The following is a 16,665-nucleotide window of genomic DNA, read 5'->3' on the forward strand; positions in this document are numbered from 1 at the left end:
CATCCCTAAGTCAGGAAAGGATCATCTGCATGCAACAACTTATCGTCCAATCTCTCTATTCTCTTGTGTTTGCAAGATGTTTGTATTTTAGAGGTGGGGGGGGGGGAATTCCTTATCACCAGCCCAGTATGTTTTTGAAAAATGTGATCTACCACTGATGCACTACTGTCCTTGGAATCTTCTGAAAGTGAGGCTCTCTCCATAAACTGACACCAGGACACGGTCTTTTTTGATCTGCCGAAGGCATACGACACTGCCTGGTGTCATGGCATTTTACTCTCTCTTCATGAGTTTGGTCTTCATGGGCGCTTGCCTGTGTTTATTCAGCAGTTTTAATCTAACTGTTTTTTTAGGGACCAAGTAATAGGAGAGCTTTGTAATGCCCATGCACTTGAAGATGGGGTAACACAGGGGAGCATCCTTTGTATTACTCTCTTTGATGTGGCCATCAAACTCTCTTTGATATGGCCATCAATAGCGTAGTTCATGTACTCCCTGATGGTGCACGAGGCTCACTATATGTAGTTGACCTCTCAGTATCCATTACTGCATCTAGAATGTCTCTGATAGAGAAAGTTACAGCTGGCTATTAATAGAGTTTCTGAGAGGGCTGAGTTTCGTGGCTTCCGTTTTTCTTTAACAAAGACAATGGCCATGCATTTTTGTCATCTTCAGAGGGGTTCATCCACACCCTGACTTGTATCTCTATGGTCGGAGAATATCCTGTATGGAAGAGATGCGGTGTCTGGGTCTTCTACTTGATCAACGACTAACTTGGGTTTCTCACATTCGTTCTGTGAAGGCTGCTTGTATTAAAAGTTTGAGTCTTTTGAGGGTTTTGGCTCCTACCTCTTGGGATGCTGACCATCAGACCCTTCTCCTCTTGCATAGGTCTCTTATGCTTCCTAAACTTGTATATGGGTGTGAGATCTATTCCTTTGCACCCAACATTTGTCTCCAGTTGTCAAATTGTGCATCATGCTTGTGTACGTCTGGCAACCGGGGCATTCAGGTCATCCCCAACTTGAGGTTCGTTGGTGGATGCTGGTGTTTTCCTTTTGGATTTAAGTCACCAGTCATTGATGATGAGGTGTTGGTATTGTCTTCACCGCATTCCAGACTCAATTTCTTGTGCATGATCTTCTGTTTATGACACCCGTCCTAGTTTCCCAAAGCCCTTTGGTTACAGGGTCTGGTCTGTTATGTTAGCCCTCTCTGTTCCGAGACTGGCAGTCTGTCCATATCGGATCCCAAGGGTGGGTTGTTGGCTACTCATGTGACTTTTTGTAGGTCCATTGTTGGTAAAAGGGATCCACTCTCCTCCCAGGTGTCCCTCTCTTTTTAGAACATGCTGTCACGAATCAATTCGCGACATTTCCTTTTTGTGAGAAGCCACGAACTAATAGTGGAAAACTCACTGTGTATCGCTCAGTTAACCGTTTCTCTCTCCATTTCGGGGTATACTTTTCAAATAATTCTTCACCGTTTTCAAAAAGTGACCGATTTAATGCACGTCACTAAGTGCGCTACTGAGCGATACAATTATTTCTTTATCGTTTGCCTCTGCTTCCCTCAACCGTTAGCCACGCCTTGCGTCCTGCCCATTCAATGTATTTGAATTCTGTCTTGTGTTTGCTGTGACGGAGAAAGGGTCTGTGCTCAGAAGTGGAGAGGTCAGCTAGCACCCCAAGCTCCATTAGTACAGTTAATCCCGGTACTCCCACCTTAGTGGTGATACATAGTATTCATCGACTGGTATTTCTTTTGTGTATTTTGTAGTTTTAAGAGCTTAGTTAAGGTGTTTTTCCCTAGGCGTAAGTATTTAGCTTCTGTGTGAGTGAGCGAGTGCGTCTCATTGATTTGATTTGAAATGTAATGTTGAATTTATTTTTGTGATTAATAAATTTAACAGTTCTATTTCTTGAGCTTAATGTAGAGTAAAAATCTTGTTTCATTTCTCCATAATTAAGCTTATTTCCCATATAGCTCCTAGCTTGCATAAACGTTTTACTATTCATAACTGGTACTTAGACCAGTCTTGTTGTATTAACTTAAAATCCGTTGTGCCAGGAGTTAATGCATCAGCAAGAACCTGATGTTATTATTATTAGTATTAGTTATTTATTGTCAGGGGTGATGTAACTTTCTCCAGAGGCTAACAGTACAGTAATTCAGCAATTGTGAGTAATTAGTCTCTGCTGTGTACTGTTGAGAAAGTTTATAAATTCTCGTTCTTAGAGAATCGTGCACAAGCCAGCGTAAAGTAATCGTTGCTTGATGTAGCAAGACAATCATTGTCTCTGCTCTTCAATATTATTGAATATTATTATCAATTTAAATAATATTTAAACCATTTATATCAAAATTACCGTGATAATATAAAAACCCCGTGACACATGCCTCAGCTCATGAGGGCTCTGTCCCTGTCTATACTGACGGATTAAAGACTGATACTGGAGTAGGCTTTGGTGTTGTCTTCCCTTCCTTTTGTAGGGGGGGGGGGAGGTAGCCTCTTAGCTATTGTTTCAGTATATACAGCAGAACTGAGTGCGATTTTATATGTTTTCCAATTAATTTGTAATCTCCTTCAATCTGCTTTTGTGATTATTAGTGACTATCGTAATGCTCTTTCTGTGCTGGAGTCTTTTAATGCATCCCATCCACTGGATTTATCGATTTTAGATTGGCTTTTTCTTCTTGGCCGTCGTGGCCGTCGTGTGGGGATGTGTTGGGTTCCCACGCATGTTGGTGTGGTGATCAATGAGAAAAGCTTCGTCTTCTCGACGGCTCCTTACTGACTACCTGCTTCCCACTTTTGATGTAATGCCTTACTTGCGGTACGCAGTTTGCAGAGACATTGGGATGATGTTGCTCTTAACAACCTAAAAGTAATTTTTCAGACAGTCGTTGTGCCAAGGGTTCTCTCCTCCATGCCTTGGAGGTGGCTCTTGTGATTGGAGGTGTCTCTTGCCAGGCACTCTCAGATTATGCATGGGTTCATGATGAGTGGTGGGACTCAATCGTACTGTGATGATTGCCTAGTTCTTCTTACTGTCCGTCACTTGCTGGTCGAGTGTCCAAGTCTGGGGGACCTACGTCAGGGATTCCTCCATACACATATGGGTGCAGATGGTGCCTACCGTCTGTCCTTGGTGGTTCATGGAACCTCCGGCAATTTTACTATTTTTTTTTAGTTTTCTCTAGGAGGCTGGCCTCCTTCCATTTCTATAAGTCACTGATATTTTATAAACTATTCTTAAATTACTTCCAGAGTTTTTATCAGTACTAATGGGTATTAACTTGATTTCAAATATGCACATTTTATTTCCTTCATTTTTTATCTTGTTGTCCGGCGGCATATGACCCTGGCAGTTGCGCCGCCATATTTCAATTATGTTCAATCAATCAATCAATCATCCATTCAGTAATGCACATTTTTCAAAGAAAATAACAGAATTAAATTATGTTAAATATGTTTACTGCATAAATATTTTTCATTATGGAACATCACCACCAAAAAAACATTACTTCACTCCGACTCTCACCACACTTCCGTTCCACTCAATTTTCTATCATATTTGTTTTTTTAACATTCCATTACTTGGTAAATATCATTGTAGATTTCATATTTTCACAGATTATTTTTCTTTTTATTCTCTCTCTCTCTCTCTCTCTCTCTCTCTGCCTTTCTTAAAGAATTTCAGAATAGGGCAATTTTTACTGGTTTACCTGTAAACTATTACTTTTCATAACGTAATTAAAAATAATATTTTGCGCTGTTTATGTGGTAAAGGCGAATAAAAACTTTGAAATTTCTGTAATTTTCTAAGTATAACAATGTTTCTAATGATCAGAAGACAGAAAAAAGTCCTTACATACATGAGGTTGTGGAAAGATTGTTTGTTGAAATGTAAAGAGAACAGAGAATAGACAGTGAGCTGGAGTTGTCGGTGGGAGAGAGGGGAAGGAGACCGAGGATGAAGTGTCATATTGGGGTGATGAGGTATATTGTTTAGGGTGATGTCTAAGAACAAAGTGCATGGAGAGAATCTGTTCGTGTAACTTCTTCTAAGATTATAACACCCAGTTATAGACCTATTAACATTTTCAGATCTAAATGAAACAGTGATTTGAGAAGTTAAAAATGAAAGTAGACTTTAGAAGAGATATAGTAGGACTAAAATGAACGGTATTAATGAGAAAGAAATTGAGTAATGACCCGTCAAAAGAGAGAGAGAGAGAGAGAGAGAGAGAGAGAGAGAGAGAGAGAGAGAGAGAGAGAAACAATTTTACCTATTGATGAAAACTATTTTTTTTTTCTGTTTGAGAGAAATTACAACAGCTGTGATTAATTATCAGTAATGCCTTCATACATATCCAGTATACTCATTATACTGTGTGTGTGTGTGTGTGTGTGTGTTCTTACCTAATTGTATCTTTACAGGAATGAGTCAAGCTCGTACTGTCCCGTGTCTTAAACCATATTTATCGTAAATATCCTTAAATTTGTGAATTGTTTTGGCACACACTATTTCATTCGGTAGTGCATTCCAATGATCAATTGCTCTGTTTGGGAAACTGAATTTCCTTACGTCTTTATCACATCTCTTCTTATGCAATTTTTTGCAGTGTCCTCTTGCTGATGCTTCTCCATATGTTAAGTAATGATTTATGTCTATTTTCTCCTTTCCTGATAAGCATTTATATAGCATTATCATGTCACCTCTTTTCCTTCTCTCCTGTAGTGTTGGTAGATTCAGTTTATTTAGTCTTTCTTCGTAGCTTAGGTCCCTTAAGCTTGGTATCCATCTTGTAGCGGCCCTTTGAACTTTTTCAATCTTGTCAATGTGTTTTTTGAGATGAGGACTCCAGACTACTGATGCATATTCCAGGGTTGGTCTAATGAATGATGTTATTATCCTTCTTAGCATGTCTCCATTTATGTATGTGAATGCTATTCTCATATTTGCAATCAGTGTATACATGTTCCGTACCTTCTCGCTGATGTGGTCAGCCGGAGATAGTCTGTTATTGATAATCACACCTAGGTCCTTCTCTCTTTCTGATGTGTGTAGGGTTTTATTTCCTAATGTATAATCCCAATCAGGTCTTTTTCCACTTTTACCAAACTTGATTACATGACACTTGTCCACATTGAATTCCATTTGCCATGTATTACTCCATTCATGAAATTTTAATTCTTCTTGTAGCTCTTTACAAGAGTCTATGTTAGTAATTCTTCTTTGTATTTTTGCATCATCTGCAAACATATTCAGACAGCTCTCATTTCCAGTGTTACTGTTTATATCATTTATATACACTAAAAAAATGATTGGTGCCAGCACTGAACCCTGTGGTACTCCACTAGTCACTTCTTTTCATGATGAGTAGTTTCCTCTTAGTACTGTTCTCATTTCTCTTTTTATGAGAAAATCTTGCATCCAACAAAATAGTTTGCCTCGAATTCCTCCTTGATGGTACAGTTTCCATAGAAGTCTTTGGTGTGGTACTGTGTCAAAAGCTTTCTTCAAATCGAAATAGATACTGTCTACCCATCCTTCTCTTTCCTGTATTGTGTTTGTTACTCTGTCATAGTAGCTCAACAGATTAGTAACACATGATTTTCCTTTTCTGAAACCAAACTGTCTTTCTGTTATCATACTGTGTTCTTCTAGATGATTTTCCCAAGCTTTTCTTATAAGCTTTTCTAATACCTTGCTTACAACACTGGTCAGTGATACTGGTCAGTAGTTGAGTGGATTTTGTTTATTTCCTTTCTTGAATAAGGGGACAATATTTGCTTTCTTCCAAATATCAGGTAGTTTACCTTGACTCAAGGATTTCTTGAAAATTAAAAATAATGGTTTACTGAAATTTCATCAGGACCACTTGCTTTTCGTCTGTCTAATTTACTTAACTCCTCCTGCATTACTTTTTCTGCTATTTGTATATTTGGTAGTATGTGTGGACATGCATGTTCTACATAGTCCCTCTCAATTTTTTTTTCTTCTGTAAAAACTAATTGGAAATTCTTATTTACTGCTTCACAAATATCTTTCTCTTGTGTATAAGTGATTCCCTCGTCCGTAATGGATTGTATTATATCTTTTACTTTGGTCTTGCTTCTGATGTATCTTTAAAACAGCTTTGGTTGATCACTACTTTTATTTATTATATCCTCCTCAAACTGTTTTTGGGCTTCCCTCCTTATTCTTGAATAATCGTTTCTTGCCTGTTTGCAATTATTATACGCCCTTTCACTATTGTGTCTTCTGTATCTATTCCACAACAAATCTCTTCTTTCTTTTAATTTTTTACATTCTGTATTGAACCATTTCTGTATTTTCTTATCTGCTTCTTTATGCTGTGGGATGTACTTTTGGATTCCTATTTCATAAAATTCACAGAATTTTTTATATACAACATATAAATCGTGTCCTCTAAGCTCATTTTCCCAATCAACTTCTAAGAAATACTTCTTTAGATCTTGATAATTTCCCTTTTTATAGTTTAGGCACTTTTTGTAACTGTCATTGCTGTTAACTATGTCATATGCTATCCTGAAGTTGTAATTTAGTACTGCATGATCGCTTTTGCCGAGTGTTGAGTGATATATTAAACTGTCAATATCATTTTCTTGCCTAGTAAATATTAGATCCAGCACTGAAGGTACGTCGAGACCTCTTTTTCTGGTGGTTTCCCTCACATGTTGCATTAGGAAAAACTCTTGCACGAGATCCAGGAGCTTTTGGTCCCAACACCTTTCTTAGCTTATTATATCTAGAGTATTCCAATTTATATTTGTATTAAAATCTCCAGTTAGTATAATTCTTTCCGATTTCTCTTCCATTTTCTGTAGTAATGATCTTACACTCTGAATTGTACTCTCTGCCAGGTCCTCATATTCGTCACTTTCCCATGTGTTTGATCTGGGTGGCATATACAAATTGGCTACAATTACTTTCCCTTCAGATGTGTTGATCTTTACTGCAATCAGTTCTACTTGTGATGGTATATCTAGTTTTATTTCAGTGACTTTTAGATTTATCTTAGTTAATATTATAATTCCTCCTCCTTTTTTAAAATTTCTGTCTCTTCTCCATATATTGTATTCCTCTAAGTTTAGTATGTCATTGGATATCCTTGGTGTTAATTTTGTTTCAGTTAGACATATTATTTGTGGTTCATTTTCTCTGACATAATCATTCATCTCTAGTAATTTAGATACCATTCCATCCACATTTGAATACATCAACTTTATCATCTTGTTTATATACTTGTCATGACATGGTTCTACTACCTTCCTCCTTTTTATTCCCTCCTATTTGTGTACCACTTTCGTACCTGCAATCCTATTACTTTTTTAAAAAAAATGTGTTCTTCTCCTCTTCTGATCTTCCCTCATTTTTTGTTTTTGCTTCCTCCCTCTTCTCTTTCAGTAATTCCAGTTCCTCTTATGTTAGGCATCTTTTTATCCATACATTTTTGAACTCCTCTTTTTCCATAAGATTCTTTGCATTTTTTATTATCTCCTCCACAGTGTTTACACTCTGGAAAGTCACCTTTAGAGGTCTTGTCTTGCTTTTCTCGTATTTCACTAACCTTTTGTGTTCCTCTATGTCTTTACTACAGATTTCCTCTGATACTTCTTTCAGTAACCTCATTACATTTGCCATCTCCTTTTTGTCTCTTGTGATCTTGTCTTTTACTTCTTCCTCTTCTATACCAGTGATTACTATAGATTTGTTTATATCTACTGAATCTCTCTCTAACTTTGGATTGTTTTGGATTATTCTTTTCACTTCCTGTTTAATGCTTTTTTCTCCACCCTTGTTTCTAAGCCTTTCTTTACTTTCACCATTACAGCATACGTGGTTTCCACATCATTTTGGTAGCTTTGCACAGCTTCATTCACCTGTGTTATCTTCTCCTCAATATCACTGCTCTGGTCTGTCAGACTGCTTACTTGCCTAATTGTCTCTGTATCATTTTTGAACTCTTCCATAACACTCTCGTGATTGACTACTGTACTTGCCATTTCACTCATTTTCTTCCTAAGTGTACTCAATTCCACTGTTAGTTCACTGATGGTTGTGTCTTTCTTGTTGGCCTCCCTTCCTAGTTTTTTTTATTTATTCCTTTTGCTAGTGTATCTGCTTCTTTATTTCATCAATTACATTTTTGAAAGCCATTTCCAGTTTGTGTACACGTTCAACCAGTCTATTGTGTCTCCACTTCAACCAGTTCTTGGTAGAAATCATGATCTTGCTTTCTACCTTTATCCCTTTTCTTTTCCAAATTTGCTTTACTAAAGTATGTGTCCATTTTGCAATACTAAAAGCACAGAGTACATGTACTTACATTCCCCGTGCAGCTGTAGTCAAAACAAACCTCAGCTGACTGAGCGCATTCTTTCGCCTCTTGGTTCTCTTTTCTGTTTGAACAAGTCTTGTTTAAACTTCTTATTTTTTTTTTTTAATATTGAAAAATCATTTAGTCTAACCTGGTACAAAGCTTGACTCATATAAAGATACTAATTTAGGTAATGCCACTGGCCGTGCTGGCTCGGTATGGAGCGCCAACGTCGCACGTCTTCTCACGGCTGGATTAAGCATGTGGGGGGCCCGGGGCCCGCTTGGAAGGGAGACCCCCTTTCCAACTCCCCCAATGGCATACACCACAGACTGGTAACCTAAATCCTAATATATAAATAGGACACTTTTAGTTAGGAAATACTGAACGGGGATTATTCATCCAATGATGTAATATGTAATGCATAAACACGAAATGAAATGAACACAAGTTGCTCTGGTGGGAGGCCCCCTCTTGGTGGGTGGCCCAGGGCCCGGGCCCCTTGGGCCCCCCCCCCCTTAATCCGGCGGTGCGTCTTCTCTCTCTGACTCCCAGTGTGTGTGTGTGTGTGTGTGTGTGTGTTTGTGTGTGTGTGTTTGTGTGTGTGTGTGTGTGTGTGTGTGTGTGTGTGTGTGTGTGTGTGTGTGTGTGTGTGTGTGTGTGTGTCTGTGTGTGTGTGTGTGTGTGTGTGTGTGTGTGTGTGTGTTACTTGCTACTTAAGCTATGGGGCTCAGGATATAATGCAAAATTAAAAATTTACGTAATAAACGCTACAAAGGTCACTAAAATTCTTGGAATTCAGTCACCTCAGATTTTGCCACTTGACTCTTTGTAACAACATATACAGATGCATCAATATCTCCATTATTTAAGAGATCCATTATTTTCATAGTCTTTTACACAGGAATGCATTCAGACCAAAGGAAAGAAATTAAACTAGAGGGGAAAATATCCTTAGTAATCTGCATTTTTTCCCTCTCTGTCAACCTGTGACACGTAAAATTTCGAAAGATATTGCTGTAATGCGTTTTATAATGAACAAAAGAGGGTATATTCATGTCTTCCTCTACAAATGCAAGCAAAATTGTTTACTATGTGTGTGTTTTTGCCTCGTAGTAATTACAGTTTTTACAGATACTAATAGACCATTCGTTTTTTTTCCAGGGTCAACCTGCTCAGCATGCAACCTTCTTCAGTCATAATTATCACACTGATCGGTCTCGTATCCACAAACTACGGCACGACTCCTTCCGAGAACAGAGAGGCTGGGGAAATAATTTTACTCACGAATCTCCTGGCTCAGCTGTTCACGCCAAATTGTCTAAGAGTTTTTATAATCAGCAGTAAAATTAATGGTCCTAGGAATGTACTGGTGCCTTTACAACCAAACCAACACACATTTAATACTGATCTTTCCCCTGGCAGTTTATTAAGTAAAAAGATTACTGGAGATGAAAGAATATTGCAAAAATCTAAATATCATTCGCAAATAATTGTAGATCAATATAATATTCACCAGTCGGGGAGTGCCTTGACCTACATCAATAACAATCCTTCTGGAATGCCTCCCTTCTCGTGTGTAATTTATCTGCTGGCAGGACTTCCAGACTCTCGCCTCCTCCCAGTACTCACAGATCCATTCTCCAGGAAGAAGCTCACTCGTTACTTCCTGGTTCACATCCAAAACGCCACCGAAGCAGAACATTTCCTCCTGGATCAACGTCTAGGGAAGGAGGAGAATGTGGCAGCCCTCACCCACCAGGAGTCTCAAAACAAGACCTACTGGCGTGTATTAATCCGCCAGCTCTTGCACCCTTCAGGCTCCCCTCAGGTCCTCAGTGTGAACAAGTGGTCCACAGACACAGGCCTAGCAAATACTAATGACATATTCCCAGACCAAATGACCAACTTATACGGTGAGAAAATGAGGGCTGTGACACTGTACTCCAAGCCTTTCATCATATTTGACGAAGTTGAAGGATCTTTGACCGTCAAGCCTAAACCATGTGTAGATGTATATCTCCTTGACGTGCTGTCTAAGAAATTGAACTTCACTTACGTATTAACCATGCCAGCAGACGCCCATTGGGGTGTTCTTAAGGACGACGTGAGTGCTTTCCAATACTCAGCAGTATGTAGTCTTTTTCACTGTGTTGAAATATACTGTTTTTTGTTTTATTTCATTATTTCTCACCTCCCGCAAATTCCTTCATTACACAATTCTTCCCCTCCATCAGGGCCATTTCACAGGCATAGTGGGCGATATAGAGTTCAGACGAGCCAACTTCTCCTTGAATCTGAGTCTGACGCTGGAACGAGCACGAGTGGTGGACTTCAGCAAGATGTATTTCATGGACCCCATGAGTTTTATTACGGCAAAAAGTTCACCGAATGAACCCTGGAGGAAACTTCTAACACCTTTCAGATGTGAGTGATGAATAGCCAGCCAGTGGGGAAGGGGGGATAGAATACTTCCCCAGTATTCCCTGCTTGTCGTAAGAGGCGACTAAAAGGGACACTTTTATCTACATTCTTTTTGCTCTCTTTCTTTTCCTTGTACTTTGTCTGTCCAAACCCTGTGCATTTTACTTTCATTTAGTTAATTTCCTCTCTCCACTGTCTGGTTCCCGCGAGTCACTGGCATTGGCTCCAGGGTAAAATATTTTACTGCCTAAGAAATCTTGATGAACTCTGGTGACGAAGCAATGGCCCTCAGTCCCGTGCAGCCCTTAAGTGGGCAGGGGGTGCTAAGAATCCCACGGTGTAAAAATAAGTTCATAAATCCAAAAAGAACCTTAAGAATAGGAAACAGGAATGTTCGAACTCTCAATCAGGCTGGTAAAATGAAAGAACTTATTTCAGTGTTCAAGGAATACAAGATGGATATTTGTGCTCTTACAGAAACGAGGTTGCTTGGAGTTGATAAAATGAATTTGGAAGATGGTATTACTATGTTGGTTTCTGGTAGGAGTGATGGAAATCATTACCAAGGAGTAGGCTTACTGCTGAGTAGAGATGATTGCAAGGCACTATGTGAGTTTGAACCAATTAATGAGCGCTTGCTTTATGCTCGCTTAAAATCTGACCATGGTAATATCAGTATGGTTGTGGGGTACGCTCCGACAAATGAGGCTGCTGTTGAAATGAAGGATGACTTTTATGAGAAGCTGCAGGATGTAGTGAATAGAGTGGCAAGACATGATGTGTTAGTTTGCATTGGTGATTGTAATGCGATTGTTGGCAGTAGTAGGGATGGCTTTGAAGATTGTATGGGTAAGGAGGGTGTTGGTATAAGAAACGAAAATGGGGTGCGACTTGCAAGCTTTTGTTTGGCAAATGACCTTATAATTGGTGGAACTATCTTTGAGCATAGAAAAATACATAAGACTACTTGGATTTCACCATGTGGTAAATATTGTAACCAGATTGACCACATTGCAATTAGCAGAAGGCATAGGAGTTATTTGCAAGGTGTTTGCGTAAGGAGGGGGGCAGATATAGGTAGTGATCATCAACTTTTGTCAAAGATTAAAATAAAACTTAAGAGAAACGTTAATGGTAATTGTACAGGAGGTAATAATTATGATTTTGATGAGCTGAGAAGTGATGAGAGCACGAGGGAAAAGTTTCGGTGCGAATGTAGAAACAAGTTTCTAGTCCTGCAGACTGATGGAATCTGAAGACATTGATATTAATCAAATGTGGAGAGGTAAAAAAGGTTTTGCATGAAAGTGCTAAGGTTACTATTAAGAAAAAGGGAAAAGCGGGAAGGAAAAAGTGGATGTCAGATGAAACATGGAATGTAATTCAGAAAAGGAAAGAGGCTAAGTTAAGAAGTGAAGAACAACATGTTGATGGCCAGGTAGTTGAAGTACTTAGAGCAAAGTATTGGAGTTTACATTCTGAAGTAAAAAGACTCGTTAGACGTGATAAGAGGAGACTATATGATGAAAAGGCGACAGAGACAGAAATTAAATTAAGTAAAAATGACGGTCAGAGCACAAGAGCAGCGTATCAGGCCGTAAAGGAGTTAACTGGGACTGAAAAGAGAAGGAAGGAAATACCTGTACGAGATAGAAATGGTAATTTGATGACTAAAGATTTGGATATAAAAGGAAGATGGAAAGAGCACTTTGAATCTGTTCTAAATAGACCAATCCCAGCTGAAGAGGACATTTTGCCAGCCGAGAGAGATTTGCAGATAGAAACAGGGGATATAACTTTGGAAGAGGTAGCAAAATCTATAAAGGAGTTAAAGAATTTTAAGGCTCCAGGTGAGGATGGAATATTCCCTGAAATGCTTAAGGTGGAAAATGACGAGTTGATGAATGCACTTTTGAAACTTTTTAATGTGGCTTGGGATAATGATGGAATTCCAGAAGAGTGGAAAAATGGAGTGATTATAAAAATACCAAAAAAGGGAGATTTAAGTGTGTGTGGCAATTGGAGGGGGATAACTTTGACACCTGTAGTTGCAAAAGTCTTTTCCAAAATCTTGCTGAACAGAATAGAGCCAGTAATTGATAAAATTTTAAGAGAAGAACAAGCGGGATTTAGAAAGGGTCGAGGTTGTAATGATCAGATTTTTATTGTAAGGCATCTAATGCAACAAGCTCATGAGATGAAAATGCCACTTAGTATGTGTTTTGTGGATTTTGAAAAGGCGTTTGATAGTGTTTCACGTGGAGCTATGTTGAAAATCATGAGATTCTATGGCATACCAGAAAAGTTTGTAAATATTATTAGAAGCCTGCATGAAGGTACTTTTTGTAAGGTAATGGTGGGTGGTTCTTTGAGTGATCCATTTCAAGTTAGGTCAGGAGTGATTCAAGGAGGAGTTCTTTCGCCATTGTTGTTTGTTTTGGTTATGGATTATGTTATGAAAAAGGTTGTAAGGAGAACAGGTGCAGGAATTAACTGGAAAGAAAATAAGAAGCTGATGGATTTGGACTATGCTGATGATATTGTACTGATTTTCGGAAGTATTTACGAGATGCAGAGGGTGCTCGATTGTCTGGTGGAGGAAGGAGAAAAAGTGGGATTGGTAATAAATTGTGGAAAGACTGAAATTATTAATATGAACGTGGAGAACCAAATCGATTGTGTAATTGGGAATAATGTGGTGAAGAATGTAGAAAACTTTAAATATCTGGGAACGATTGTATTATCTAATGGATCATTAAACAATGAAATTGAGGAGAGGATTAGACAGGCTTGGCGAGCTGTTGGAATGTTGAAATCTGTTTGGAATAATAATATGCTTTCGGTACATACTAAAGTGAAAATTTACAAGTCCATGGTTAGACCCATTTTAATTTACGGGCATGAGTCATGGTACAGTACAATTGCAACAGATCAGAAAGTATTAGGATTTGAGAATAAAATACTGAGAAGGATTCTTGGGGTAAAGTGGCAAGACAGAGTTACAAATGAAAGAGTAAGGGATATTACGAGAGTGGAACCAGTTAATGAATATGTGAGACTGTCTCGCTGGAAGTGGCTGGGGCACATATACAGAAAAGAAGGTTGTTTAATACAGGATGTGCCAGAGTGGATTGCTAGAGGAAGAAGAGGTAGAGGTAGGCCGAGGGAAACCTGGTTGAGGACAATGAAAAAAGAAGCAGGAGAGGAGTGTTGGTGGGACCTGAAGGAGATGGCAAGAGACAAATATTGGTGGAGAGAGTTCATTGAGACCCTATGCATCCCGTGGGGTGCCACAGGAAATGATTGATTGATTGTTTGATTGAAACGAATACATTTTTTATACATAGACAGACAGATGGAGAGAGAGAGAGAGAGAGAGAGAGATACACAGGTAGAGTTATATATACATTTACGAGTATATAATTCTTACTGTCACAAGACCATGTTATTCAGCTTCATTACTGTCTTGCAACATGCAGAATGTTACTCAATTTGCAAGAAAATTTTCTATCTGGAAGAGACAGATTCAGCCTTTATTGTCTCCAATATGTGGAGTGTTCCTGGATTGATCATTATCGCCTGAATGTACAATAATTACTAAGCTGGTTTAATAGTAACACAGTCACTTATAATAAGAATGAACTTTTCCCCCATGGACCCATTATCCTTCATGAACCTCGTTTCCTCCATGGAATTGTTTTCATATTTTGGCCAGTTTTTCCCCATGAGCCTATTTTCCCTCATTGGATCTGTTTTCCTCATGGACCTATTTCTCACCAAGACCTTTTTTTTATTATGGTACTCCTTGACCTCATTGACTCCTTTTTCTCATTTTTTTCTTATGGTGCTATTTCCCCGTGAAACTAGTTTCTCCCACTGATTTATTTTTTATCATGGACTTATTTTCCGCCACGGACCAAATTTCTCTGGCCCTCTTTTTCTGCTTAGATCATTTTTCCTTCCATGGGCCTACATTCCACCCAATGTAATATTTTTCTCTACAGACTTATATTCTTCATGAACCTACTTTCCCTCTATGAACCAATTTCCCTCATGAGCCTATTTTTCACCACGGACCTATTTTCTCCTGTCGAGGGAAAAGCGGAATCCCCAAAGGGACCTATTTGCCCCCATGGACTTTCCTCTATGGACCTATAATCATCAAGGACTGTACTATCCCCATTGCCTGTTTGCTCTCCCTTGAGAAACACCAAATACCCTTATCTACCAGCTTTATCCCATGGGTATATTTCGCCCAAGGGACTTATTTACCCATTACTCCAGTGTTTCCATATGCATGTGTTTCTTAAGAAACTAAAATTTCCACATCAAATTATTCCAGCCAGGGACCTACTTACTTCAACATCCACCCACTCTCTAACCCATGTACTAAACCGTTCACTCACTGCAGTAGGCAGTAAGCCAGTTTTCTGGCTGTCAATGTATCCATTTGTCCACGCGCCCACAAAGCCCACCATTCCATCCATAAATCCTAAGCACCTTGAGCTCTCAGTCACTCCAACTCACCTACCCACTCTGCCCCACACAGCCACCCCATTCATCTATCCCATCCACCCTCCTATCCCATTGACTTAGCCAACCTGGCCTGCCCAAGAAACCATAAAACCCACTCACGCTATTCGTTTTACAAACCTTGCCTGTCCACCCGTCCTCCCCATCGTACTCACCCTGGCTAACCTACACACCAACCATCCACCCACTTATTAATTCACCCCACCCATCTGCCCACCAACCTATCCACCCATCCACTGAGCTAAGACTACCAGCAGAATGACATCCAAGTTTACACACACACACACACACACACACACACACACACGGCATCGTCGGAGGTAGAAGTCTATACCGGCGCTCCATACCAGCTCAACACGGCCAGAGGCATTACCTAAATAAGTATCTTTGAATGAGTCAAGCTCTGTACCAGGTTAGACTAAATGATTTTTCATTATTAAAAGGAAAAGAAATAATAAGTTTAAATAAGACTGGTTTAAACAACAAAGAATAACGATGCGTTGAGTCAGCTGGGTTTGTTTATACTACAGCAAGACGGGGAAAGCGTGCATGCTTTGTAAGTACACACTCTGTTCATTTAGTATTACAAAATGGATCCATACTTCAGTAAAACAAATTTGGAAAAGAAAAGGGATAAAAGTAAAAAGCAAAATGATGATTTCTACCAAGAACTGGTTGAATTGGAGACTCACAATAGACTGGTTGAACGTGTACACAAACTAGAAATGGCTTTCAAAAAAGAAATTGATGAAATAAAGAAGCAAATGCACTTGCAAAAGGAAGAGATAGAAAAACTGGGAAAGGAGGCCAATAAGAAAGACACAACCATCAGTGAACTAACAGTGGAATTGAATACCCTTAGGAAGAAAGTGAGTGAAATGGGAAGTACAGTAGTTAATCACGAGAGTGTTATGGAAGAGTTAAAAAATGACACAGAGACAATTAGACAAGCAAGCAGTCTTATGGACCAGAGCAGTGATATTGAGGAGAAGATAACACAGGTGAATGAAGCTGTGCAGAGCTACAAAAATGATGTAGAAATCACGTATGCTGAAATGGTGAAAGTAAAGAAAGCCTTAGAAACAAGGGTGGAGGAAAAAAAACATTAAAAAGGAAGTGAAAAGAATAATCCAAAACAATCGAAAGTTAGTCAGAGATTCAGTAGATATAAACAAATCTATAGTAATCACTGGTATAGAAGAGGAAGAAATTAAAAACAAAATCACTAGAGACAAAAAGGAGTTGGCAAATGTAATGAGCTTACTGAAAGAAGTATCAGAGCAAATCTGTAGTAAAGACGTAGAGGAACACAAAAGGTTAGGGAAATATGAGAAAAGCAAGACAAGACCTCTAAAG

The 16,665-nt window shown here is 38.9% G+C and overlaps 1 protein-coding gene across 1 annotated transcript in view; it reads left to right on the forward strand.

Annotated features, from left to right (window-relative positions):
• Positions 1–9,913: 9,913 nt before the first annotated feature.
• The window catches only part of LOC145401656 (glutamate receptor ionotropic, delta-2-like), a 62,226-nt gene continuing 55,474 nt past the window's right edge, over positions 9,914–16,665 (forward strand). Inside the window, exons 1-2 of the mRNA XM_080273846.1 lie at positions 9,914–10,459; positions 10,590–10,779. Of these exons, the coding sequence (XP_080129972.1) occupies positions 9,914–10,459; positions 10,590–10,779 (736 nt within the window). The remainder of the gene's footprint in view (positions 10,460–10,589; positions 10,780–16,665) is intronic.

The sequence above is a fragment of the Coenobita brevimanus genome, chromosome 56 (assembly GCF_032717465.1).
Source record: "Coenobita brevimanus isolate Jiangsu-jjx chromosome 56, ASM3271746v2, whole genome shotgun sequence".
Taxonomy (NCBI): Eukaryota; Metazoa; Arthropoda; class Malacostraca; order Decapoda; family Coenobitidae; genus Coenobita; species Coenobita brevimanus.